The 25,316-nt window shown below is 67.4% G+C and overlaps 3 protein-coding genes across 4 annotated transcripts; all 3 read right to left on the bottom strand.

Annotated features, from left to right (window-relative positions):
* Window positions 1–1,132: 1,132 nt before the first annotated feature.
* Window positions 1,133–3,162, bottom strand: PHPT1 (phosphohistidine phosphatase 1). The gene is made up of 3 exons (XM_079791445.1): window positions 2,451–3,162; window positions 2,044–2,168; window positions 1,133–1,391 (listed from the first exon to the last, which is right to left on the bottom strand). Exons 1-3 carry the CDS (start codon window positions 2,593–2,595, stop codon window positions 1,299–1,301), a joined length of 363 nt encoding a protein of 120 aa, XP_079647571.1. The 5' UTR covers window positions 2,596–3,162; the 3' UTR covers window positions 1,133–1,298.
* A 1,574-nt stretch (window positions 3,163–4,736) lies between these two features.
* On the bottom strand, window positions 4,737–10,648 carry AJM1 (apical junction component 1 homolog). 2 transcript variants are annotated; one of them, XM_079791291.1, is made up of 2 exons: window positions 9,409–10,648; window positions 4,737–8,068 (listed from the first exon to the last, which is right to left on the bottom strand). In XM_079791291.1, the coding sequence occupies exon 2, from the start codon at window positions 7,769–7,771 to the stop codon at window positions 4,841–4,843; it is 2,931 nt and encodes a 976-aa protein (XP_079647417.1). In that variant the 5' UTR covers window positions 7,772–8,068; window positions 9,409–10,648; the 3' UTR covers window positions 4,737–4,840. The 2 variants fall into 2 exon arrangements, with proteins under 2 accessions (XP_079647417.1, XP_079647418.1); XM_079791292.1 differs by lacking the exon at window positions 9,409–10,648 and having other exon boundaries at window positions 4,737–7,830; window positions 7,902–9,256.
* Window positions 10,649–10,875: 227 nt separating this feature from the next.
* Window positions 10,876–25,225, bottom strand: RABL6 (RAB, member RAS oncogene family like 6). Its single transcript, XM_079789936.1, is given in 15 exon segments — window positions 10,876–11,471; window positions 11,545–11,603; window positions 12,102–12,273; window positions 12,530–12,769; window positions 12,772–13,012; window positions 13,454–13,604; window positions 13,779–14,098; window positions 15,198–15,301; window positions 16,298–16,403; window positions 16,769–16,909; window positions 18,226–18,317; window positions 19,132–19,184; window positions 20,203–20,250; window positions 21,194–21,328; window positions 24,855–25,225. Coding segments are annotated over 15 exon segments (2,172 nt in total). The 5' UTR covers window positions 24,985–25,225; the 3' UTR covers window positions 10,876–11,291.
* Between the last annotated feature and the right edge of the window lie 91 nt (window positions 25,226–25,316).

The raw sequence follows: 25,316 nt of genomic DNA, 5'->3' as shown, positions 1-25,316 counted from the left end.
GGCCGGGAGCCGGGACCGCGACCATCTCCATCGCCATCACTCAGCCTATGGTGCCTGTTCCCTTGCTCATTCCTAAATAATCACTTACTTTAATGTGTTTTTATTGATCTCAGAGCGGAAGGGAGAGGGAGACAGAGAACCATCCACGATGAGAGAATCATGGGTCGGCTGCCTCCTGCACGCCCCACTGGGGATGGAGCCTGCGCCCTGGCCTGTGCCCTGACCAGGAATCGAACCGTGACCTCCTGGCTCATAGGTTGACGCTCAGCCCCTGAGCCCGCCGGCCGGGCGCTAACCAGTTATTCATGGACAACTGTCCTGAGCAGTGTGGCTGGGCACCGGGGGCCCTGGTGCTCTTGGCACAGACCACGGATACACTCTGCCCCCCACTCGCCAGCACAGGGCTGGGGGCCGAGCTCAGCCTGCAACGGACTCTGTGACCTCGGAGACCGCCTGCCTCCCCTGCACAGGTGGTGGCACTGCACCTGCCTGGCGGCCACGTGAGCTCACGGAAAGTGCGCCCAAGGGTCGCAGCCACAGGGCACACCACAGTGAGCCCCAGGGCAGCTGTGCCTCAGTGGGCCTGGCGCTGCCCTCCCTGTGCCTGGCGGCCCCCCACAGCCCCGCACTGGGGAGAGGAGAGGGGTTCTGGGAGAGGGGCTCCCAGCACCATGTCGGGCGCTCTGCCTGTTCACCTCAGCTGGGGGCCTGATCTTGGGAGCAAGGAATCACACGCCACTTTCACGCGTGACCTGGGTTGGCAGGACACACAGGACTGAGATCAGCTGCAGAACGGTGGCCACAGGTGCCCTCCCTGCCTGCGTGCTGACTCGGGCACTACCAACCCAGGCCCCAGCTCCTTTCGCAACGGCTGGGGGGCCTCACCCCGATGTCCTTGGGGACAGCCACGAGGAGGAGCAATTAGGCCATAAAGGGGGACAGAGCTGGGGGGAGCTTATCAGACTCCAAAGAGCTGAGTGTGCACTGCCTCTCCCTGGGCCCCGGAGGGGGAGCCGGGCAGGGGCAGCCGGAGGGGACCCGCTGCCCCAGGGCTGCCTCTGACTCGCTGCCACCCGCCCACTCCAGTCAGGGCCCAGGGCAGCAGAGAAGTCAAGGCACACAGCGTCCGGGCCCAGCTGGGTCAGTGCTCTTTATTCCAGTGGGTGAGGTAAACCCGGGTCCTGGGGCCAGGCTGGCGTCCATCTCCAAGGCCTGGACAGGGTGGCACGCGCCAGGGGGGCAGCCAGCCCCTCAGGAGGGCTTCCGGGCAGAGTTCGGAGGGGGGGCCTCAGGTGGGCTCAGTAGCCATCGTCTGCCCAAGTAACTTCGTAGTCCGGGTACCTGGCTTTGATCTTCTCGGTGGAGATGGAGTGCTGGGCACGGCCGTACCCCTGAAGAAAGAAGGCACCTCTTCTAGCCCATGTCCTGGCTCTGGGGGTCCAGTTAGCAGTGACACCCCGGAGCCAGACAGGGCAGGGGCCCCAGGGCAGAGCCAAATGCCATCATTCCCCAACCACCCCAGCAGCCCTCCGGGGGGAAGGTGGCCGCCACGGTGAACAGATCTCTCCTGAAGCCCAGGCTATTCTGGGTGCCCCTGCGCTTCCACTGCTGTCCTGGTGAGGGGAGAGGGGGGGTCTCTGGGTGACACCCCGATACTGAGGCCTCAGGGACAGCCCAGCCGGGCCTCTCTTTATATGCATGTATATATATATTTTTTTATTGATTTCAGAGAGGAAGGGAGAGGGAGAGACAGAAACATCAATGAGGAGAGAGAATCATTGATCGGCTGCTTCCTGCACGCCCCGCTCTGGGGACTGGGAATCGAACCGTGTCCTCCTGGTTCCTAGGTCGGTGCTCAACCACTGAGCCACCCGGGGCCGGGCCCACCCAGGGCTCTTGAGGCTGGAACAGGACTCAGCCCGCTGTGTTGAGGGGCAGCAGAGGCCTCCCACCCGCCCTAGGTCCCGTGGGAAGCGGGGACGCTGGGGACCCCAGTGAGCTCCGCAGTGGCGCGCAGGGGATGCGGGGAGGGCGGGGCCTCACCATGGAGTAGCCGTACACGTGGATCTTCTTGTCCTGGCTCTGGTGGGAGATCCGCCCGCCGCCCAGGCACTCACAGCCATAGCCTTTCTGCTGCATCTCGCCCGACACCTTGTCGTAGATGTCAGCTGCGGGGAGAGGGCAGCCCTCAGCCTGGCGCCCGGGGGACCCGGGGGTCTGAGCCCCAGCTCCGAGCAGCTGACTCCCCAGGAGAGGGGCCCCCCAGGCTGGGCAGGGGCGCGGGGAAGAGGAGAGAGGGGTCGGGCCACCGCAGCCCTGGGGCCCCAGGACCCCAGACCCCGCGCGGGATCCCCTCCCAGGACGCCCTCGGCCTCGCCCCACGGCTCGATGGCCCCGCCCACCGACGCCGAGGCCCCGCCCACAGACGCCGAGGCCCGCCCCGCCCTCACCGTGGTACTCGGCCCACTTGTAGCCGCGCACGATCTCCTTGCTCTGCCCCGCCGGTGCCGCGTGGACTCGGATCAGCACGTACTTGAAGACGCCGTCGGGATCGATGTCCACATCGGGGATCTGGGCGAGGTCCGGCGCCGCCATGTTCCCGGGACGCGCCCGCCCCTGCGGCCCGCGCCCTACCCTGCGCCACGCGGGGCTGCGTCGCAGTGCGGGAGGCGGGCTCTGCGCGGCCGCGGCCAATCCTGCGGGGCCGGCCCTCAGCCTCAGCCAATCGTGGGGCCCGGCCGCAGCCCCGACTGGCCGATCGCAACCCAGCTCCTTGCAGCCCTGGGGCCACGCGGGTCCCACTTAAAGGGGAACGAGGCGCCCCAGGGGGTGGCGGTTGAAACCAGCGGTGGACCCCGCGGGCGTGGCTCAGGGGTTGAGCGTGGCCCTGGGAACCGGAGGGTCACGGTTCCATTCCTGGTCCGGGCACAGGCCTGGGTTGCCGGCTCCATCCCCGGTTGGGGGGGGAGCGGGGAGCAGGAGGCAGCCGGTCTATGATTCTCGCTCATCGATGTTTCTGTCTGTACCTCTCTCTCCCTTCCTCTCTGAAATCAATAAAAATATTAATTAAAATCCCCAGGGCGGACTTCCTATCTAGCAGGGCCACGGCTGGTGCCAGGCCCCTTTGGAGCGGGTTAGGCGGCCCTTGAGGCCAGGGGGGACGCACCCCGGCTCTGACAGCCTCCCGCACCGTGTCCGAGGGCCGCCGCCCCGCCCCGCCCACTCCCCCGCAGAACGAGGCAGCAGTGGTTACATTCGAGTGGTTTTACTTCGGAAAGCGCTCGCCCCCGGGAAACAATCCCGGCCCAGGGTTCTTCCTGTCCCGCCGGCCGGAGGCAGAGGCTGGGAGCGGGTGGCACGGGGTCCGGTTTGGGAGGGCGCGTGGCCGGTGCACATGCGCGGGGCCGAGACGGCGCGCAGGCGCGTGGGGGAAGGAGGCGGGGGGGGGGCGCGGTCGGGGGCGAGAGCAGGGGGACGTTCACAATGTATTGATGGCCCTCGCAGCCCCGGTGCGGCTCTGGGAGCTCCAGGAGGGCCCTTGCGGGTGCCCGGCCCCCCCTCTCCTGGTCACTTGTGGTCCACGGAGCCCGGGCCGGAGCCAGGATGCAGTCCTAGGGGATCGGAGGCCGGGGCCGGGCCGCTAGCCTCCTGTTTCCAGCTGCAACTCGAGGCACGGCCACGCGGGAAGGGGGTGGGTGTGCGGTGACGTCTGCACCCCCTCGCGGACCCCTGCCCTGACCTCAGCTGCTCCCACCCAGGCTTTCCCGCCCCGCCCCGCTCCCAACTGGGAGGCCGGTCCTCCAGGCTCCCTGCGCCCGCGGGTAGGGGCCCCTCCTGCTCATCCGCCCTGCGCACCTGTTTCCTGCCTCCCTGGGAAGTGAGAGCCTGCTCAGCCCCGGTTCCCGCCGTGGCCCGTCCTGCCGGGTGTGGGCCGGCAGCCTGACTCATGCCCAGCCAGGTCTCAGCTCTGGGCCAGCGCCCCCCCACCTCCCCCCGCCACACTCACACCCGCTGCTTCCCCTGCCGGGCCCTCCTCCCCTCTGGCTGGGTGTCTGGCACCTTGACGGGAGACCGCCCAGCACCCCTCCACTGCCGCCTGCCCCCCACCTGCCCCCGCCACTCCTGCAGGGCCCAGGCCAGGGCAGCCTGTGGTGCGGGAGGCAGGCGGGTGGCGCTGAAACAAAATGTGCGGGCTTGGGGGGGGGGGAAGGGGGGCTGGCTGCGCCCTCTCCACCGGGACTGGGGCACCACGAGGGCAGGGCGCACCGCAGACCACAGGAGGCGGGTGGGGGGCGTGTTAAATGGGGCGGGACTAGGCTTTGGTCTACTCGGGCTCCAGGACCCGGGCGAACGAGACTTGGGGAGGTTCCAGGGAGGCCCTGCGGATGACGGGACGGTCAGATGGGATCTGCGGGGTGGGGTCTGCAGTAGGGACCCCTCCGCTTGAAGGCAGGGCCGGGCGGTCCTCGAGCCCACCCCGCCTCCCAGCGGGGAGCACCAAGCGGCCAAGGACCGGCCTCTGGGGAGGCCCGCTGGGGAGCTGGAGACGGGGGAGCTGGAGAGGGGGTCGCAGGAGGCGGGGAGGAAAAGGCGGGGCTTGTAGAGGACACAATGGGGGGGCCCTGGGCGGAGCTCCAGGTGAGTAAGGCGGGGACTGGGCGAATCTGAAGCGGGACTTCGAAGCAGGAGCGGGGTCTGGACGGACAGAGCTGGTCCTGAGTGGGCTCGGGGGGGCTCGGGCACCCCTGGGTGGGCTGCGCTGGGCCTCAGCGACTGGGCGGGGCTGGAGGGCGGGCGGGGCGGGGCCTATGTGGATCGCGCGGGGCCCAGGCGCCCGGCCTCACATGATGTCGTCCAGCAGGTTGGCGCTGGCCACCCAGTCCAGAGCGCGCGGCTCCGAGGCGGCCATGATCATGCACATGAAGGGGCGGCCGGTGCGCCGGTCCGTGGGGTAGATGGTGGTGGGCGTGAAGCGCCGGTTGTCCTCCACGAACTCGCAGAGCTGCTCGTAGACGCGCGGAAACTCGTGGCGCAGGAAGACGCCGCGCAGGCGCAGCTCGCGCTGGATGTGGATGAAGGCCACCTCCCGCGCGCGCCGGCCCGCCTCGCCCTCCTGGTCCAGGCCCGCCGTGCCCGGCGGCGGCGTCAGGATCAGCGTCTCCATGTCGGGCTCCAGCCCCCGCGTCGGGGGCGGCCGCGCAGGGCTCCCGGCCGCCAGCGCCACCTTGGCGAACTTGCGCACCGTGGGCCCCGGGCTCCGCGGCGCCGGCGCGGGCCTGGCGGGGGCGCCGGGCGGAGTGGCGCCGGGGCCCACGGCCACCGACACGCTGAGCAGGAAGCACTCGGCCGGCTCGTAGAGGCGCCCGGCGGCCGCCAGCTCGCGCGCGTAGCTGCCCAGTGGCGCCGCGTGCGTGGCGAGCTCGCGCAGGGACAGGTAGGTGGGCGACAGCAGCAGCCCCTCGAGGCCGAAGCGCAGGAAGTTGTCCGCGGAGCCGGGACTCGGGAAGCCCAGGAAGAGCACGCCGCGGCCGCGCGACAGGAAGCCCACGCGGGCGATGCGCGAGAAGGCGCGGTGCACCGGGCCGCTGTCGCGGCAGAACTGCAGCACGTGGCGGCACACGCTGCCCACGCGGCCGTACACACAGCGCGCCTTGTGCGCGTCCCAGTCCTCGCGGCGGCACAGGCGCGAGCAGTAGTAGGTGTAGCAGCTGTGGCAGGACTTGAAGTAGAGGCAGGCGTGGAACAGGGTCTCGGTGCGCCCGCAGCGCGCGTTGGAGCAGGTCATCAGGTCGTCCTCGTCCGCGCTGGGCTCGGGGGACTCGTCCGCCGCCTGCCCCGCCCCCGCGGGGTCCTCGGCGCTGCCGGCAGACGCGGGGGGCGAGCGCGGCGCCGTCGCCGGGGCCCCCGAGCCCGCGGGCCGCAAGTCCAGCAGGCGGCGGAGCTGGCGGCCCAGGCCGTCGGCCGCGGGGTGGGAAGCCTGGCCGGCCAGGGGCCGCGAGTCGATCACCAGGTCCGTGATGAGCTCGTCCAGCTGTTCGAGGCTGCGCTGGCGGCCGGACGTGGGGCCGTCGGGGGCGGCGGGCGGGGGCGGCCGCCGGCGGCCCCCGGGCAGCTCCCAGCCCCTGGTGGCCGGGCGCTCGGCGGCGCGGAGGTCGTTGTCGGTGATGGTGATCTCCGGGGTGACGTACCAGCTCCGGCCGAGGCCGTCGCCCGCGCGGCCCTTCTCCGACAGCGACGTCTCCGACAGCGACAGCGCCGCGTAGCGCCGAGGCGAGGTGGACAGGTTGACGACGACGGGCGGGCGCCGGCCTCCCGGGGAGGTGCCCCGCGGCTCCCGGGCCTCCCTTCCCAGCAGGTTCTCGTAGCTGCGGCCGCGGCCCAGGGGGTCCTCGCGGCGCGGCCCGGGCGCCAGGATGTTGTCCCAGGAGCGCGAGTAGTGGCGGCTGTCGGTGGCGAGGCGGGGCGGGCTGGTGCCGGTGCCCCCGTGCCAGGAGGCGAGCAGCGGGCCGGGGGCCGGGGGCGGCGCCACCTGCAGGGTTCGGTAAGGCCGCGGGCCCCAGTCGCCCCAGGCCGGGCTGCTGCGTGGGTGTGGGTACGTCCGCGCCGGGGCGTCGCGGTCTCGGTACCGGCCCCAGTTCTCGGTGTAAAAGGGTCGGGCGGCGGGCTGGGCCTGGGTCTCCGCGGGCGGGTAGCAGGGGCCCCAGGGCGGGAGGTAGGCTGGCGGGGCCTCTCCGTAGTAGGAACCGACGGGCGGCTCGTGGAAGGGGAAGGTGCGCGCTTCCCACGCCAGGTAGCTGCCCCCTCCCCGTGGGCTGGGCCCCGCGGGCTCCTCGGGCCGGAAGGGTCTGGGGAAGTAGCTGTCACAGGGGGGGCCCGGGCTGGCCGCAAAGCCGCCGGGGTGGCCTTCGGGCTCCTCGGTGTAGAAGAACCGGGAGGGGCCCGGCGGGGCGGTGAAGGGCGCGCCGCGCCGCTCCGCGTGGTCCCGCGGCCCCGGCAGGAACCCGTCGCAGTACGGCGCGTTCCGGGGGTCCACGCAGTAGGAGTCGCTGGGCGTGGGGGTGCGCGACAGCGCCAGGTGGCGTGGCCCGGGCACCGTGAGGCCGTGGAGTGGCGGCGCGGCGCGGGCCCAGGGTGCGGGCTGGGCGGGCCCGCAGGGCCGCGACCCCCGGGCGGCGTGCTGCAGCACCGCCTCGTCGGGTTTGATGTCCAGGCGGCAGCGGACGTGGGGGGCAGGCGCGGCTGGAGGCTCCGGCGGCGCATAGCGGTCGGTGGCGGCACACAGGGGCGCGATGCGGCCGGGGCCGCCCCGCTGCGGCTGCAGCTTGATGGGGTGCAGCTCGTTGGCGAGCGCGCGCAGCGCGGGGTACGAGGGCTCCCGGCGTGGCGACCCCTCGGCCCGCGCCGCCCGTTGGACCTCCCGGCCTCGGCGCGGCAGCACTGGCGGCGAGGCGGGCGCGGGCGCCAGGCCCGGGGGCTCGCGGGGCGCGCTCTTGGAGCGGGCGCGGCGCCGGGGTTCGCTGTCGCGGGGCCGGGCGCGCGGCGCAGGGAGCTCCGGGGGCGGCGGCTCGGGGAGGCCCTCCATGGCCGCCCCGTCCAGCGCCTCCAGGAAGTCGAAGCTGCGGCAGTGGCGCTTGTTGAAAGGCACGGGCGCAGCGGGCCGGGCCGCGGGGCGCTCACATGGCGGGCGCCTGGGCGAGGGCCCGGGGGCCGCCACCTTGATGTCCTGGTACACGGTCGACACTAGCAGGTCCGGCGGGTCCGTGCGGGTCATCTTAAACGAGGGCCCCAGGCTGGCGGCTGCCGCTCATTCGGCCTCGTGGGGCTTTGGCCCTGGGGGGAGACACGGTCAGAGCCGCCCCTCCGCAGCCCGGGCCGCCACCCCCGCGCCGGGACTGGCTTACCTGGGGCGCGGGGGGCGGAGCAGCCCCGGTGTGGGGCGTTGGCCGAGGCCGCGGACACTCGCTCCATGCCGGCGTCTGCAGCCCCTGCAGAAGGAGCCCGCTGTTCAGCCGCTCAGGTTCTAACCCATCTTGTTGGCCACTTCCTAATGGAGGACACGGTGGGTCGGCTAGAAAGGCGATGCGATTGCTGTGGTTAGCTGCAGGCTTGGTCAGACCCCTTTCCGGGCCCCCGACTGTAGGAAGAGGAGGGGGTTCCCTGGTGCCCATGGCCCCAATGACAGCTCATTGGGGCCGAATGTACGACTTCATTGCTGCTGGCGCCATCGCCCACTGGTGACAGGAGCGCCCTCCCCTGGCGCAGCCAGCTCGCCCGGCCACAGTCTCCTGCTCACCTGCCAGGAGGCTGGCATGGAGCCCCTCCCCCGCAGCAAGGGCCGCCTCACGGGGGACAGCCGGACGCTCCAGGCCCCGTCCTGAGGCCCCTGTGGGCCCGAGGTGCCCCACCAGGTCCAGGCATGGTCCTTAGGCTGGAACGTTGGCCTGTCCCACCCTTGACCCTTGGCATGGCCCCGGCCTGAATCATGTCCCCAAAGGGCACACCTGGGCCCCCCAGCCCGCTTTCCTTTGCAGAAACTGCTGACTCCAGCCCTCTCGGCGTGGTTGGAATCCCCCAAGCTCACTGAGGTTTCAGGACAAGGCGGTGAGAGTGACCCCAGCTTTGCAGCGTGTGCACCACAGACCACATGGGGGCGTGTGAGCTGCCCCTCTTCCCGGCTAGGGCACCTGGGCAGGAGGCTGCCAGGAGGAGGCAGCGTGGTGGGTGGGTTAAGCTCCACCCCCTTCCCGGGCGAGGACTCTCCCCGCCAGTCTCAGGAAGGCTCCATGGAAACCGAGGTTCCACACCCCCGCAGTGCGGGCTGGGCTGGGGTCCCCCCTCCGCACCAGGCTCCCGTGCAGACGTGGGCCGCCAGGGGCAGGCTGGGGAGGGGCCAGGCGGAGCGGAGGGGCCCAGCTCCTCACACAGCCCGAGGCGTGGGCTCAGGGTGAACGAGGACGGGAGGCTGGGCCCTCACCTGTCAGACCCTCCGTCCCAGGGGTGCGGGGCCTCCTGCCAGCGGGCGTGCCCGTCCCCAGCCTCTCATCCACCCAACTCCGTCCTGGTTTGTAGGGCCACCCCCTCGTGTCCCCTCCCGACCCTCCTAAGCTCAAAGTCAGGCCGGAATGGGGGCCTATGACAGGGCGAGGCTCCGCCCCAGGGAGGTGACAGCCTGGCCTGGCGCTGCCGCGGTGACTGCCCCCGCCTGGGGATGGGGCGGTTGCCCCGCTTGGGTCCCAGGCCTGATGACTTGGGGGCAGCCCCCCATGGCACGTCCCGGCCCACAGCCCCCACCCCGAGCCACCGAGTGGGATGGCCGGCGTGGACCCCTCATCCTTGCGGAACATCCATCCTCCCCCCCCCCCCCCCCCCGCCAGACACGACTCGTGGGCAGCAGCCCCGACCTCTTACCTGAGCGCTGCTTGCCCGCCAAACGGACAGGTCATGCAGGCCCGAGCCCGCCCACCGCCCTCCACTCCGCGTCCCGCACCCGCACCGCGGCCCCGGCCCCGGCAGAAGCTTCCAGGCAGCGAGCGGAGGCCGGCGGCTCGGTGCTGCCCCCGCTGGTGGCCGGTGGCGTTGCACTTAAAGGGGCCGCGCCTTGGGCCGGGACCCACGTGGCCGCCGGCTGAGCAGTGCTGTGCCCTCCAGTACCCGCAGGGTGCAGGCCTGGGTTCTAACCAGAGGACCTGCTGGTGCCGCCAGCTCCCGCCTGGCAGGACATGGGGGCAGAGCTCCGGCCAGGGATCGGACACCCCCAGCACCGCTCCTGGAATCCACACTGGGTCGGGCCGGGGAGGAGCAGATGGGCTGCTCGGGCCCTGCTGGCTCTGCTGCAGCGTGGAGGTGCCAAACTCCGCAGGTACCTGGGCCATATGGCCCCCAGCTGCATGGGGCCTGGAGCCGCCCCTAGGCTGCCAGCCTCTCCCAGGCCAGGAAGGGCCCTGCTGCCCCGCCGCCCCCACACGCGTCCAGCAGGCAGGGGCCCAGGCCTGCAGGAGGCCCCCTCCGGCACCCACCCCCACCCCCACCAAGATGCCGAGCCAGGGAACATTCTAGCTGGCAGGAGTGGGACCATGAATGTGGGGCCCTGGGCAAGGTCGCGACGTATTAGCCACAACCCCACATTTGTGGGCGCCACAAGAATGGTTGACCTGCCTGGCCTGCGTTGGTCAGTGGTTGGGCGTTGACCTGTGAACCAGAAGGTCATGGTTCGATTTCTGATCAGGGCACATGTCCAGGTTGTAGGCTCGACCCCCAGTGTGGGGTGTACAGGAGGCAGCCCATCAATGATTCTCTCTCATTACTGATTTTCTCTCTCTCCCTCTCTGAAATCAATAAAAATACATTAAAAAATGGTTGATCTCCCAAGCTGTGGGAGTCCCTACGTGTATCAGCTCGGTGCTTGCGCAGTGACTGCCATCCCACTGCCCCCAACTCCAGGTTCAAGTCTAGGAACAAATTGGGGGAAGGAAGGGGCAGCTGTTCCCATGGGAACTGTTGGGGTGGGTGGAGGCCAGTGGAGCAAGGACACAGCCTGCACTCAGGGCTGGGCACCCTGTGAATTCCTGGACGGAGTGCCCAGCCCTGGCCCAGGCGGATGGGGACAGACGTGCGGACAGCAGCCGAGCTGGCTCACCCTGGACGGCACGTGGTTGGTTCTGTGGCCGGACGGCAAGGCCTCCAAAGGCCACTCCTGGCCCGTGGGGCTGGAAGGCCTCCTACCCGAGAGTGGCCCCCCTTCTGGGAATAAGGGCCCTTTGGCCCAGAGGAGGGAGCCCAGGCCTCCCAGGGACCTGCGGTGACCGGGCAGCGGGGCCTGCAGGCCAGTCACAGGGCCGCCCAGGAACGGAGCAGCATGAAGCACAGAGACCAGCATTAAAACAGGAGAGCTTTATGGTTGGAGCTGAGTGTGGAAGGAGGAAAGGAAATGAGTGAGGACATTCTGGCTCCACTGGTGACCGCCCAGCAGGTGCGACACTGGACACCAGCCTGGGAGGAGCCCCAGGGATGTGCCGGCACTGCCTGGCATCGGCAGCAGCGGTGCCCAGAGGGCCGGGACACGGTGCGCAGCCCAGGGAGCTGCAGCCAGGGAGCCGCGCTGCCCGCATGCGGTGGCCGGCGAGGAGGAGCTGGATGTGACCAGGGCGCTCTGCCTTGTAAACAGCCTTGCTGGACTCCTGGGCCTTCGTCCCTCCCTGAGAAGCCACAGGGCCGATGCCTGCTGCCCACCCTCCACAGGGCGGGCCCGGTGCCCCAGCGCGTGTGCAGTGTGCGTGCACCCCGTGCCAGGGCTAGAGCTCCTCGTAGTCCCCTCCCCCGCGGAGATGGCCGCCTGGGGCCCCGCCCCCCAGGAAGGCCTCCAGCTCGTCCGCAGCCCTCTTGCCCCTGCGCTGCCTCCGGTCCTCGCGGCCCTCCTCGCGGTCCTTGCCCTTCTTGTGCTTGCTCTTCTTCTTGGCCGCCTTTTCTTCCTCCTGGGGGAGCAACATGGCGTCGCCAAGGTGCCAGGTCAGAGCCCCCACCCGCAGGCACCTGGGAGGGGTGTACCTCCTTGTCTTTCTTCTTCTTCTTCTTCTTCTCCTTGGAGGGAGGCCTGCCCTCCTTATCTGCAGAGGAACCCAGCGTCAGCTCCCCCTCAGCCCGCCCCGCCGCCCCCAGCCTGCCTGCGGGACTAGCCCCTCGGGGACCGGCACACTCCATCCAGGACAAGCCTGGAAGGCCCCTTCCGCTCCTTTCTGGGACAGGTCCCAGGTGACACTGCGGCTGGGCAGAGCTGGGCGCACGCAGCGCAGGATGGAAGGCGGGGACAGGCCAGAAGACCATGCACACTGTCCAGGGGGCTGCACTCGCTCGTGAGGGCGTTGGGCGGCTCACAGCAGCACCACTAAAGGCCTCCTGTGTGGACAGAGAGCCCTCGGCCTGCTCCCGGCCCGGGTCTGGGATGTCATCAGAACCAGGCGGGACCCCAGCAGGGCTGAGGCTTCTCGGAACCCACAGCCCTGCTGCTCTGAGGACACCCCCCTCCAGGTGAAGAGGGACAGGCAGGCGGGGATCAGACACGTGCCCCGGCTGGGCAACCCAGGGTGAGGCCCCGGCCCGGCTACCTTCACCGCTGCTCGCCTTGCGGCCGGGCTCCTCCAGCCCCAGGCCAAAGAGGTCCAAGTCGTCCTTCACTCGGAAGGCGGGGGCCGGGGGCTTGGGGGGCGGTGGCGCCGGGGCAGGGCCCGTGTCCTCGTCCGTCACGTCGGAGAGATCCTCCCGCACGGGGAACTCGTCCTGGAGGAGCAGGCAGGTGGGGCCACCGTGCATTAGCTCCCCTTTTCCTGGGCAGGTGACAAGGCTCCTCGAGGGCCCACACCTGACCCCGGGGAAGGGGACAGCAATGCCTGAGGGTGGCGGCCAGGACGCAGAAGCCCCTCCCCTCTGCCCGTGACGGGCAGCCAGGCCTGGGCTCTGGCATCACTGATGCTGCCCAACATTCGGGAGCTTCACCCTCCCCGCCATTGCGCCCGACGTGTTCTGGGCTCCTCACTGCTCTCCGAGGCGTGTCTGAGTCGCTCTCAAAGTCGGGGTCATCCATGACGAAGGACAACATCTGCGCAGCGATGGGCCCCTCGGCGTCACTCTCTGACGAGGCTGCCAGTTCGTCCCTCCCGCTGGGCCCCCGAGAGGAGCTGTCGGCACGGGGCCCGCAGGGCTCTGCCCGCCGGTGCGGCCTCGGGGCCTTTGTGGAGGGCCTGCAGGACAAGGAAGCCGTCAGGGGCACCTCTGTCCTCCCTCCTGGGGCCGCTCCCCTGGGATCCCCACATACTGTTTGGTCTCTGGCTCGGAGCACTTCTGGGGGGCCAGGGCAGCGGCCTTGGGGGGTCCTGCTGCCTCCTCATTGGGAAGAGTGATGTTCTCCCTGGAGACAGGGCCCGTGGGCAGCAGGGGCCTGCTGTGCGGCTGGTCCTCCAGGTCCACATCGTCCTGGAAACCCGCCACCATCGGGTTCCCTCCGGGGGCCTCCCCGTCGCTGCAAAGGAGGGGCAGGGAGGTCAGAGGTCGTGAGAGGGTCCTGGGTCCTGGAACCTCTGGCAGCCACAGGGCTGGTCACTGATGGCGGGCTCATGGTGAAGGGGAGCCCACTTCTGGGCAGGCTCGGGCTGCTCTGCGGGGCCCACGTGTGGCAGCAGCAGCAGAGGCCGCAGCAGGGCAGGAGGTGGGTCCAAGAGAAGGGCAGGGGGGCTGCCCCAGAGGCGGAAGCCACAGGAGGGGGTGTCGTTTCCTGCAGGGTGTGGGGTGCGGGGTGGGGGTCGCAGGGCGTGTCCTTGTGCGTTTCTCAGGGACATGGTGAGATTGGGGTGCTTGGAGCGGGCCCAGGAGGAGGCCATGCGGGTGAGGCCGAGGGCAAGGTCGGCTGCTGCCTGAACAGGTGCCGTCTAGGGCCCAGGGCTGTGGCTGGCACCACCCTTACCTGTCGCTGTCCTGAGGGGCCTCGGCCTCAACTGTCCTCTCCTCCTTCGGGGGGGCCACGTCGTCCAGGAAGCTGTGGTCAAGGCCGTCCCCGGGAACAAACTCCTCGACGTCCTGGACTTTCGCCGGGGCCTCTGCAGCAGGGACCGGATCTGTGCCCGCAGGGCCAGGACGCAAGCAGGGGTTGGCCTGTGACTGGGCCGTCACACTGCCCACCCAGGAGGAAGGGGACCCGGTCCCAGTCTGGGGGAGCTCACAGGGCCAGGGTGATGGTGCCATCAACACTTGGGCTGCCCACACCTGCTGAGGGGCCCCCTGGGGCCTACCTGGGGGGGGAGGGGCCACCTCGGCAGCTGGCGAGGTCCCAAACAGCCGGGAGATGATGCTGCGTCTCGGGGCTGGAGCGGGGGCCACGGGGGGTGCTGGGGGCAGGGGGGCCTCTGAGGGGGATGGTGGGGAGGGGCAGGCTGAGGGGGTGGGGAGGGGCAGCTGTGGGGCCGGCTGGGGCGTGCTGGGGCTGGAGCTCCCCGTGGACACGGCGCTCACAGGTACCACAGGTGACTGGGAGCCTGAGGACGGGCTCTGCCCGTTGGCCGCCAGCGGGGACGTGTGGCCTCGGCTTCGCGCCTCCATCATCTCCAGGAAGCTGGGGGCACAGGCGGGAGTGAGGAAGCTGCCTTCCTGCCTCTCCCTCTTATTTCTGGTGACAGGTGTCCCCGTCCTCAGGCCCAGCAGCCTCGGAACCCTGCCGTCAAGCAGAGCCTCCCTGGGGCAGAGGGCTGGGAGGAGACGGACGGCAGGCCAGACTGGCCCTCCCACCCACGGCCCCGACCCTGCGTGCAGACGGCAGGACTGGCGCTGAGACAAGCCTGCTGCCTGCAGATGGGGCCTGTGGGGACCAGGAGGGACGTCTAGGCTGGTCCCCCTCCCCCTTAGATTGGACTTCGGGGTAGGAGTATGGCATGGCTAGGAGTGGAGTTTGGCCTCTGGCCCCACAGCACGATGCTGAGTCCTCAGCCAGGCCAGCCAGCCCCCTCCCCCCCCCCCCCCCCAAATCGGCTGACCTGCTGGAGGCACAGGCTGCTGAGCAAAGGCAGGGCTGGGGCAGTGCCCCCCTGGAGCCTCTGCTGTCAGGGACCAGGTCTCACTCCTGCCCACGAGTCCCCCCTCCCCCCGGTCAAGGAGCTGAGGACCCTACCCTACGCTGGCCCCGACCTGGAAGCCAAGCTCAAAACGGGCGCAACCTCAGCCTGCACACGTCTTGCTGAGGCCTTGGGCGGAACCGCACACACCACGTGGCCAACAGGCCAGGCTGCTGCGTGCCGTGTCCCCCGAGCAGCCTTCTCTGGTGCCCCCAGTTCCGTCGTGCCCTCGGCCCAGAGGAGGTGTGCCGTCAGGACACCTCTAAGGGCCCGGCCCAACGAGCTTGGTGGGGAGGCCAGGAAGCTCCCCGTCAGGCGGCTCCCATGTAAAATCCAACCTACGTGTTCTAGACGAGGGCTCCTTTACCCGACTATTTCACTGTTGGCATTAATGACAGAGCACCCTGACCCAGGGCCTGTGCTCAGCTCTGAGCACCCCCACCTCGAAAGTGACTCGGATGTTTGGACCCAGTCACCCGGCCGACGGGCCTGCTGTGCCGGCGGTGCTGCCCTTGTCTTGCGAACACTGACCCTGCCGCTGGCGTGGTCCCGCCGGCCCGTCCCTGAGCCCTGCCCACGCCCCGCCTCCGGCCCGGCGCGTACATGCCGTAGTTCTGGTCCTCGGTCTCCTGCTGCACGGACAGCTCCTCCAGCGTGGCGTCAATGTCCAGCTGGTTTGTCTCCAGCTGCCGCAGCAGCGTTTCCCTCTGCGGAAGGAAGGGACACCTGAGGGACGCGCCGCGGCAGTGACCGCCCCCTCCAGCCTCCCGGCCCCACTCGGCCGCCACTGATGAGCCAACAGCTGCCGAGCACGGGACGCAGAGACCTGGACGCTCACACCACCTCCTCCCAGCGGCCCGGGTGGCTATGACGACAATGCCAGTGCCAGGACAAACCACCCTGAGCCAGCCGTGTGGACAGGTGCTGCCTGTGCCGTGGCACCACGTGCTGAGGCCGGCACAGGGTCCACGGGGCCACCAGCCCCTGGGTGCTGTGTGCGCGTCACACGTGGACAGGAAGGTGAAGGACAGAGTGACACCAAGGGGTGGAAGAAGAACAGGTGCAATGACACGGCCTTCGCCCCGGCCACTCGGAGCAGCACCAGCCACCCAGCCTGTGAGGCCCGCGATTCCTCCCACACGTGAAGGCGAGAGGAAAGGGAACACGCCGGTCTCTGCGAGTCCCACAGCCTTTTGGAGAGAACGGAGCCAACACGGCATAGGGGCGCTAGGTCAGCACGCGGTGACAAGCGCGTGGACGTCACGCTTCCTGGCCAGACGGCGCCACCTCTCCTGCCCCAAAGCCAAGTGACAGCTGCGTGTGGGCTGGGACAGGAGGCCGTTTTGTTAAGGGACGGACGGCTCTGTGGTTGACAAAAGCACCCGGAGATGGGAGGGGTCAGCACCGGGGAAGCGGAGCAAGGGGACAGACCTCGGCACCATCTTGGCAGCTCCCTGTAAATCTAAAAACCACCCCAAACTACAGCTTCATAAAAGAACCCAGCTGGTGTGGCACCTGGCAGTGGGCTGTGCACCCGGCACAGCGGGGACCGGCCGAGCACCCCCGGCCCGCCCCTACAGCTATTGCTGAGGCCTGGTCCAGAGGGTCGCTGTGGGCATCCACTGAAGAGGGGTGGGCACAAGGGCCAGGGAAGCATGGCGCAGGGGTCAGCGCCCGTCCACGGGGGGGCAGGCAGGGCTCACCTGCAGCTGCAGGAACGGGATGTTGAAGAACTTATGAAGGTACTTGAGGCCAAAGCTGTTCTTCATGGAGGACTCGGCGTAGCGGAAGTAGGAGGAGCCCGGCGGTCTGCTCGGAGAGGGGTGAGCGCCCGGCCATGGGGCGGGACTGCACCTGGGCCAGGCTGCCCTTTTGCCCCCCACCCCACCTGGGGTGCCTTCAGCAGGCACCGCCCCCAGTGGCCTTGGGCCCTGGGCCTAGACCTGAGCCTCGGAAGCTCCGCTTAGCCAAGTGCCTACAGGGTGCTGCCTGCACTGGGCTGGTGCGCTCACCCCTCACCCACCTGCCGGGTGCCAGGAAGCCAGCTGCCACGCTGGGTCCTCAGCCCTCCCCCCTCCTCCCATGGAGTCCACACCCCGTCCCACACCAGCCCCCTCAGCTCCAAGCCCCAGCTCTCCTGCAAGGCCTCCTGCAGTCTCCCCAGCGACACCCACCTGTCCAGGCGGTCCATGAGGTCGCGCACGTCGTCAGGCAAGATGACGCGGTGCTCGCCCATGTCGCGGTAGTTCCCCAGCACGCACACGGGCACGTGGGTCGGCACCTTGGGGAGCTCCCGCAGGATGTAGCTGAAGGTCCTTCGGAGGCACATGTGAGGAGACCCACCTGAGGTTCAGCCCCGAGACCCTTGCCCCGTGAAGCACGTGCCCTGGACCGATGGAACCCTCCTGTGCGGGCACAGTGCCCGTTGCTCACACCGGCACAGGCACGTGCGGCCCCGCCTGACCCAGCTCTCCAGCGCCGCTCTTCCTGGGCTGAAGGTCACTGCTCGGCGAAGCCCCAGGACACTCCAGTGACGTGGAGGTGGCCACTGGGTGTCCGTGCCAAAGCCCACAGCAAAGCCACCTGACTCCCTGGCTCACGGGCCCACTGCAGCGCCCACGGGCGAGCGCCTTCTTCCCTGGCATGTCCCTGAGGAGCGTGCTGCCGCTTTCCGTGCAGGTACGTGTGACACGTGTGCTTGGGGCGCCACCACCCATTCCACATCTCCAACATGCTGCCTGCCCACCCAGCGGTCTGTCACGTGGGTGCTGGTGGTCAGTGCACACCAGACGCCCGGGACCCGAGTCACCCTGGGCACCCGTGGGAGACGGATGCGGCCCCCCCCCCGGCACACCAGGGAGATGCCAGCACTGCAGGGGCGTGTGCGATGCTCAGGAGAGCCGGGCTGGGTGCCAGACGCCGGGATCCACACACGGCACGCACTCCAGTGCAGTAATAATAGTAACACTTAAAAGGCAGAGTGACACCCCCGGCCATTTCTAAACCCGGCTGTCAGCCCTCCATTCGGTGGCACCTCGAAGCCCAGAGGCTCCTGGTGGAGGCCCCGTCAGGCCCTCCCTGGGGAGCCGCCCCGGACGGGCACCGCTGCACGCGCTCCTCACACACTCGCTTTCCTCTGGGTGCTGGACGTCCCCGCGTCAGGCAGGACAGGTACCGAGTCCCACGTGGCTCCAGGAGAGGCGCCCAGCACCCCACCCTCCCCCTGCACCTCCCCGTGCTGCTCCTGCTCGGAGCCCCCGCTGAGATGGATCGCAGCTGTGCGTCCTCCTAGCACAATCAAAGAGGGGGGTTGTGGGAGCCGAACAAAAACGCCACCTGATTCCACCAGATTTTGGACGGTGTTTTCAGGAAAGGCTGTGGGCTGTGCAAGGCTTGTGCCTCGCCCCACCCGAGCCGTCTGCCTCCAGCAGAGGGGACACCCCATGCTGGCCCAGTCTGCACGTGCAGACCCGAGACATCTGCTCCGGGTTCTGTGTAGCTGGCCTGCCACCGTGCACAGCCCAAGCCTGGCCCTCAAGAAGCATCTGGCACCAGTGGTGACGCGGCGGAACCGCCATCTGTTGGACCTGTGGAGTGTCCCTGGGGCGGGTGCGAGGAGCCGGGCCCTTACCACTGCTTGGTGATGTCGAACATCATGACCACCCCGTTGCAGTTCTTGTACACGTCCAGGAACTCGGCGTCCAGGGCCATCTCAGACTCCGCCTGGGACGGGGGAGTCAGGCGTGAGCGACGCTGCTGCGGGCAGGGCCCCCAGGGGAGCCCCCGGGTGAGCCCACGGCCCCTGGGAATGCTGAACAGGCTTTTTCATTTCGGGAAAACACAAGATGATGCATGCAGTGTGGGTCGGAAAACTGCCTCAAAGGGTCTGGCAGGAACATTCGGACTCTGGGGCCGCTGTGCGCTGCCTGGCCTGGGTGGGACTTCTCCGCTGGCCACCAGAGCCCCTCACTCAGGCCCAGGATGGGGTGCGGGCGTCCAGGCCCCACAGCAAGGCACGTGTCCCAGCCCTGAGGAAGCACACTTGCAGAGAACCTTCTAGAGCAGGCAGACCACAGCGGCTGCCGTGCTGGGGCAGTGGTAACCCACACACGGGCCAGGGGGTCACTTCACCTTCCTACCACCAAGGGGAGCAGGGCCCCTGGAGGAAGTGGGAAGCCGCCCTGGACGGAGACCGCTGCCGGCCCAACTTCTCTGTGTCAGGGTGGTAGCCACGTGGCAGCCCACTGGGAGCCACGCTCACGCCCACAGGCACCCAGGCCACGGCGTGAAGGCACGTTCTGTGCTTTTAAGATCCGAGGCCTCTGGGACGGGGACACAAACTGGCCAGTTCACCTAAACCCTGCTCGGGTTGCTCAAACTCTGCACAGGCCGTGTGGCAGGGGCTCGGGGGCCCAGCCACCCCGTGACCACAGGCAGCACAGGGTCCTGTGAGCAGCTGGTACAGGCAGGCAGGGGGTCTGAAGAGTGCTCCCCCTCCCACCACCACCAAGGGCCCTACGGGCAGGACACCGCTTACCTCCTGGGGGTCATTCTCCATCTTCAAGCCATCACCCCGCTTTTTACTTTTTCCTTATAAGACACAGAAGTTACCAGGTAGACTCTGGGTCTAAGGATGGCCAGAGGTAGGAGCACCCCTTCCCTACGCCCCACTCCCCCCGCCCCAGCCCATCTTCAGTGGGAGCCAGACTGACTGGAGACCCCAGAGCCGACCCCCCACTCAACTGGCACCAGAGCAGCCCCAGAGACAGCAAGACAAGGCCAGGCCCCCAGTGAGGCCTCTTGGCCACTCCAACCGCTCCAGCCCAGCCCAGCCCAGTCCAGCCCAGAGAAAGGACCACAGGCTGCCGACGCCTGGACCTGGCCTTGAAGGCCCAGGCAGGCCAGGGGCGCAGTGGGCTGCTCGTGAGACCGCCCTGAGGCCCCTGCCAGGCTCGGTTTCAAAGGCAGGCATCTCCTCCCAGGACCGGCCCGGTCCCAGCCCAGCCTCGAGGGGGCTGAGCCAGTGCTGCGGGGGACCAGCTGGATGCAGGGCCTGAGAGGCCCATGGAGCTACAGTTGGTGACCCCTGGGGAACACAGCCCCCCTCCCTGCATGGCTGAGGACTGTTCACAGCTGGGAATGCCACGCCCCCCCAGGATCAGAGTGGCAGGCCACGCAGAATTAACAACCCTCCAGAAGAAACAGGTTAATTTATCAAAAACCCAGCCTCTGCCCCGTGCCCAGCTTCTCCCACACGGTGGCGCCGTGCAGCAAAGGCCTCCTTCCGCTCCAGCAGGTTCTCGCCGCCGCCCTGGTCCTGGAGACACAGGCGTTCAGACAGCGCAGACCTGACAGGTGGCTGCTGTGCACAGCGCAGGGAGCCGGCCCAGGGCACACACACTAAACGGACGTTAGCACCAACCAGACCTAGCCGGGCTCTGAGAGGACGCTGACATCACCCGCCAGGCAGTGGCAGAGCCGACCCTAAAGGCTGACGGGGCCACAGGACAAGGACACGCCAACGAGCGGGTGCGGGGCGGGGGAGGGCGCTGCTCTTAGAGGACGGCTCGGGAGGGAAGGGAGGAGACGTGAGGAAGACAGGCTTTACCTTTGTCAACCACATCCCACACCTCCACCTTCACGATGTCGTCAGTGGCTACAACGGGAAAAGAAGGAGGTCAGTGCCCACGTGACTGCTGGGGCCACAGCGACGGGCTTTTAGGGCCACAGGCTTCTCCCTGGTGCCGCCCAAGGGCACCCAGCTCCTGCCCAGGACCTTTGCACGTGCTGTGGCCGGGACAACCCCTCCCTAGGTGGCAGGGAGGCCCCCACCCGCCACTCCAAGGATTTTGAGGGGAACCGAGGTGCCCCTGCCTGCCAGCCTCACCCAGACTCGGGGCGGGGGGGGGGGGGGGGGAGACGGACTCCCTGAGCTGCCCCGAGGCTGCAGGAGCCCTGGTTGGCGAGCAGGGGCCACACCACCCGGCAGAGGTCCCAGGACCAGCCTGGCCTCACGGAGGGGACCCAGAACCCTGCGGAGGCCTGTGTCCTGCTGTGCCACGCCCGGGAGGCCGCCAGGTGCAGTCCGTTCCGGGGACAGGGACTGCAAACCCGTAGAGACGGCTATGACCACGGGCCCTGCAGTGGATGGAGCCAAGGCCGCAGCAGAGGGGCCGCCGCAGGGCCTGGCTCCCCAGGGCGTGCCGTGTCCCGGGTTAGGCCAGAGCTTTTGCCTTTCCAAGGTCTCCAGGCTCAAGAGTGGAGCCCTGGACCCCGCTGCCCTGCGGAGCCCCCACTGCCCTGTCCGCTCCTCTGGGAGGGGCCTGGGGGTCCCAGAAGGGACTTTTTGTTTATTTATTTTTCTTTGCTTCTTTTGCTTTTTTTAAATTTATTTTTTATTTTTTGAAGTGACTTTGATGAGAGTCACGAGAGGCCCTCTGAGGTCAGGGCGCTCCCACACATGTACAGTTTCCATGACGACACCACGCTGAGAATGCCGTCTCCAGGGAACCAAGGCCAAGAAAGGGCAATGGAATGAAAGCCCCCCCCCCCCCGCCTCCTCTCCCCCCCCCCCCCCCCGCTTCCCTCCCAGCCCTCACTTTTGTAGTTCCAGTGGATGCTGGTGACCTGGATCTCCTGGGTGGGGATGTACTCCTCCACAAACTTCTTGCCCTGCAGCCGGTGCCACAGCGCGGTCTTGCCCGTGTTCCTGTCGCCTCGGATCACTATCTTCACTGGCGGGAGGGAGAGAGGGCAGATCAGGCAAACAAACCCAACCAAAGCAAACGTCCACTTCACCCAGTCTGTGTGCACATGCTTTCCTCTGCCCAGACCCTGCCTGAGTGCTGGCGAGCCGAGCAGGGAGGAGCGGAGCGCCAGGGTGGGCTGGCGGAGGGGCCCATCAGCGCCCCGGGGCGGCCAGGCCTCTGCTCCCGCCCTGCTCCGCAGCAGAGCCCCAGAGGCACTCCCTCCTGGGCTGACAGTGCCGTCTGCTCAGACTCTGCACTCACAGGACAGCGTCTCTCCTAGAGCTGGACTCCGAGGACGACCAGGGCCGGGGTCAAGGTTGGGTGCTGGAGTCGGGCGGGCAGCTTCCTAGATGCTGGTGGTTTGCTCTTAACCTACTTTCCTCTGCTCTGTGTTCAGTGCACAGTTCTGCAGAGCGCCGGGCCTCTGAAGACACACGCGGGGGTCACGGCACAAAGCCCGTGTTCTGTTTTGCCCCCTCGACAAGTATTTAGGGAGTGGCCTGGTGCCAGGCGTGGACGCGGGAGGACAGAGCAGGGTCGGGGAGAGCCTGCCACGTGCCTGTGGGGGAAGGGGCCAGAGCCCGCACTCTAGGCAGGAGTGTGGACATCCCGCTGCCTCGGAGAAGGCGGGGTTCAGCACCAGGGAAGACGTCCGTCCGTCAGTCCGAGGGGGGCAGTCAGCCTTGGGGAGCCAGTGGCTCAGGCGAGGGCCAGGACGAGGCTGGGAGTGGAGCTGTCAGGGGCTGCCTCCCCTAACTACCTGTCAGGGGTTTTATTCCTGGTATTTGGAAGATCTGCAACATGTTTCTATTCTTTGATTGGTATCTCTTAAGTTTTTAACATTTATATTTAATAAAGTCTAAAGTTAATAAGTTTGTCTTCCTCTTCAAAAACACAAGGACTTCCGAATGCCCTGATTCTGACCTGTTCCTCCGTAATGTGTTGACTCCTGGGATTTTATTTTATTTTATATATTTTTATTTATTTCAGAGAGGAAGGGAGAGGGAGAGAGAGATAGAAACATCAATGATTAGAGAGAATCATTGATCGACTGCCTCCTGCACGCCCCCTACTGGGGATCCAGCCAGCAACCCAGGCATGTCCCCTGACTGGGAATCGAACCCGGGACCCTTCAGTCCACAGGCTGACCCTCTATCCATTGGGCCAAACCAGCTAGGGCCTAGTGCAGTGATGGCGAACCTATGACACGCGTGTCAGCACTGACACGCGTAGCCATTTCTGATGACACGCGGCCGCATGCCGAGGATGAAACATTTGCTGCTCCTGAGGATGAAACATTTGTGACTAGAGTCTTGGAGTTAGTTTTTTCCTCAAAGTGACACACTACCCGAGTTATGCTCAGTTTTTTGGCGAAGTTTGACACACCAAGCTCAAAAGGTTGCCCATCACTGGCCTAGCCTCTACTTTTAAGTAAAAAAAAAAAAAATAAAATCAATCTCAGAACCTTAGACATTGGCTCAAATAAGCTGAGTAAGTGATTCACCTGGAAAACCTCTAATTAAGATTCGCCCCAAAGTGGCCGAGCCGCCCTTCGCTAAGCAGCACGTGAAGCCAGCTGCTGTACAGACGAGGGCTCCCCGCCATTTCCATCCAGAAAGCGGCTCAACGGCAGGACCCAGGCATCCCTTCTACCCTGACTCCATATTCACTCACTCACAGCCACACACACTTCCTGAAAAAACAGGGAATCGTTTTCTTTCAGAGAGAGAGAGAGAGAGAGAGAGAGAGAGAGAGAGAGAGCGCGAGCAAGCGAGCAGCAACAAACTCCCAGGGTGCCCTGCCCCTGGGCAGCCCAGCCTGTCCCCAACACAGCGCGACTTTCTGCTCCGAGCCCTGGAGTTCTCCCTCCGTGTCAGCCCACGGACGGAGCCCCTCGGGCGGCTGAAGGCTGGGCCTCCTGTGCTCCTCCCCACCTCACACACAGACGAGCCTTCCCCGTCACACCCTCCCTACCCTCTGACCTCTAACCCCATCCCGACTCACCGTGTCCTGTCTGGTTCCCGTGGCTTCAACCTTTCAGACAGGCTCCACGGTCACCCACTTCCTGTGCCCACTGCGGGCCCTGTCCTCCTCCCCCCCCCCCCCCCCCCCCGAATGCACACAATCCATATTTGCTGAGCAAATGAACGCCAGAGCAGGAAAGCCGGGAAGGGAACCCGGCAGGTCGCGGACAGCGAAGGCAATTTGCAGACCGGCCGCCAAGCCATTTGCCAGATGGAATGAAGTTTAAACAAAACTGTAAGCAATAAAATTAAGTACGGGATCCAAGTGCAGATTTAAAAGTCTGTCAAATAAGTATTTTGACTTACTATTCTCTTCTCTGAATGTGAGAGAAATACAAAGTTGTGAGTGGAAATACATCAACAATAACCCCTCTCTCTTTTAATCCTCACTCGAGGACATGGTTTTCATTGATGCGAGAGAGAGTCATTGATGAGAGAGAGAGAACATCCATCAGCTGCCACCAGGGTTACCCACAACCTGGTAGGTGTCCTTGACCAGGACTTGAACCCGAGTCCCTTCCGTGCAGGGGACCACGCTCCAACCGGCTGAGCCACAGCGGCCAGGGCAACCACCACCTCCCTTTTAAACCCGCACAAGGGGCTTCCGGGTCAGCTTCCTACTATCACACGTTACCACCCAAATGTGTCTCCATGGACGGAAAGGCCCCCCTTAGAGGAGCAAGGCCCCCCTAATCCTGCAGCACATGCGCAGCGCGAGGGGGACACTCTGAAAGCAGAGAACATCCGAGGAGAAACGCCGCGAGGAGAGCCAGCAGATGGAAACTTAAAGGAGGCCAAGGGGCCGCCAGCGTCCGGAGCGGCACCATCTACATAATTTATAGCCGGACGGAACGGTCCTCCTCCCGCAGGAAAGGGAGGTCGGTCCCCGCAACAACGAGCGCGAGTCCGTGCCTTCTGGAGCTTTCCTACATACACCCCCACAAACGCTTCTCTGAAACAATGCGGGGGGGGGGGAGGATGTGCGTGGCGTCGCTGATATTCCGTCGTCAAATGCGAAATCAACAAAGGAAAATCCCACAGCTCACCCCACCAGAGCCGGCCGGCCGGCCTCCCGCCCCTCCCGCGGGTGTCAGCCCACGGACGGGGCGCCCCATCAGCCCTTTGGGCGTCACAGGCCGTGGAGCTCTCCCCACGTTATGTAAGAATCCCCTCAACGAGGCCACCTGGGCGCCGCCGAGCGCCCCTGGAGCGGACACCGCCGGCACGTGTCACCGCGCAAACCCAGCCCAGGTCGCCCCGGCGCCGCGTCCCCGGGAAGCACCGGGTGAGGGGAGCGAAGGCGCCGGGGCACCCGCACCGCGCCGGCCCAGGCCGGGGCTCAGCGACCCCAAGACGCGCGGACAGGGCCTGCCAGCATCACGCCGCCAGCGGAGAGGCCCCGGCGCTCCCCGGGCCGGTTTCCGCCGAGTCCCAGGGCCGCGGAGCCCGCTCTCCGCGTCCCCGCCCCCGCGCCGGCCCGCACTCACTGTTGTACTGCACGCCCTTGGCGAAGCGCCGCTGCAGCGCCTGGTTCATGGACTGCAGCCCCGCGGGGATGTTCTTCTCGCGGCCCGGAGCCGGCTCCGACCCCACCAGCTTCTTGAGCGCGGAAAACATCTTCCCACTCCCGCGTCCGAGCTCGGCGTGGCCCGCGAGCTCAGCGGCGGCGGCGGCGCGGCGCGGGTCGCACCATGCCCCGCTCCCGGAGGCCGGGCACCTCTCGAAGGCCGCTCGGGGACTCAGCCGCGGCGACTCTGCTCCGGGCCCCTCGGCCCCGGGCGCGGCCGCCCTCCTCCCGGCTGCACCGCCATCTCGCCACCGGCTCGGAGGGACCCGCGGCTACGGGTCGCCGCGAGGGCCTCGGGAGGGCGGCGGTGCGCATGCGCACGAGGCGGTGCGCGCGCGGCTACGGGGCGCCGCGAGGGCCATGGAGTGCGACGGTGCGCGTG

The sequence above is a fragment of the Cnephaeus nilssonii genome, assembly GCF_951640355.1.
Source record: "Cnephaeus nilssonii genome assembly, chromosome: 14".
In the NCBI taxonomy this organism is placed as follows: Eukaryota; Metazoa; Chordata; class Mammalia; order Chiroptera; family Vespertilionidae; genus Cnephaeus; species Cnephaeus nilssonii.
This window is presented reverse-complemented; position numbering and strand designations above follow the sequence as displayed.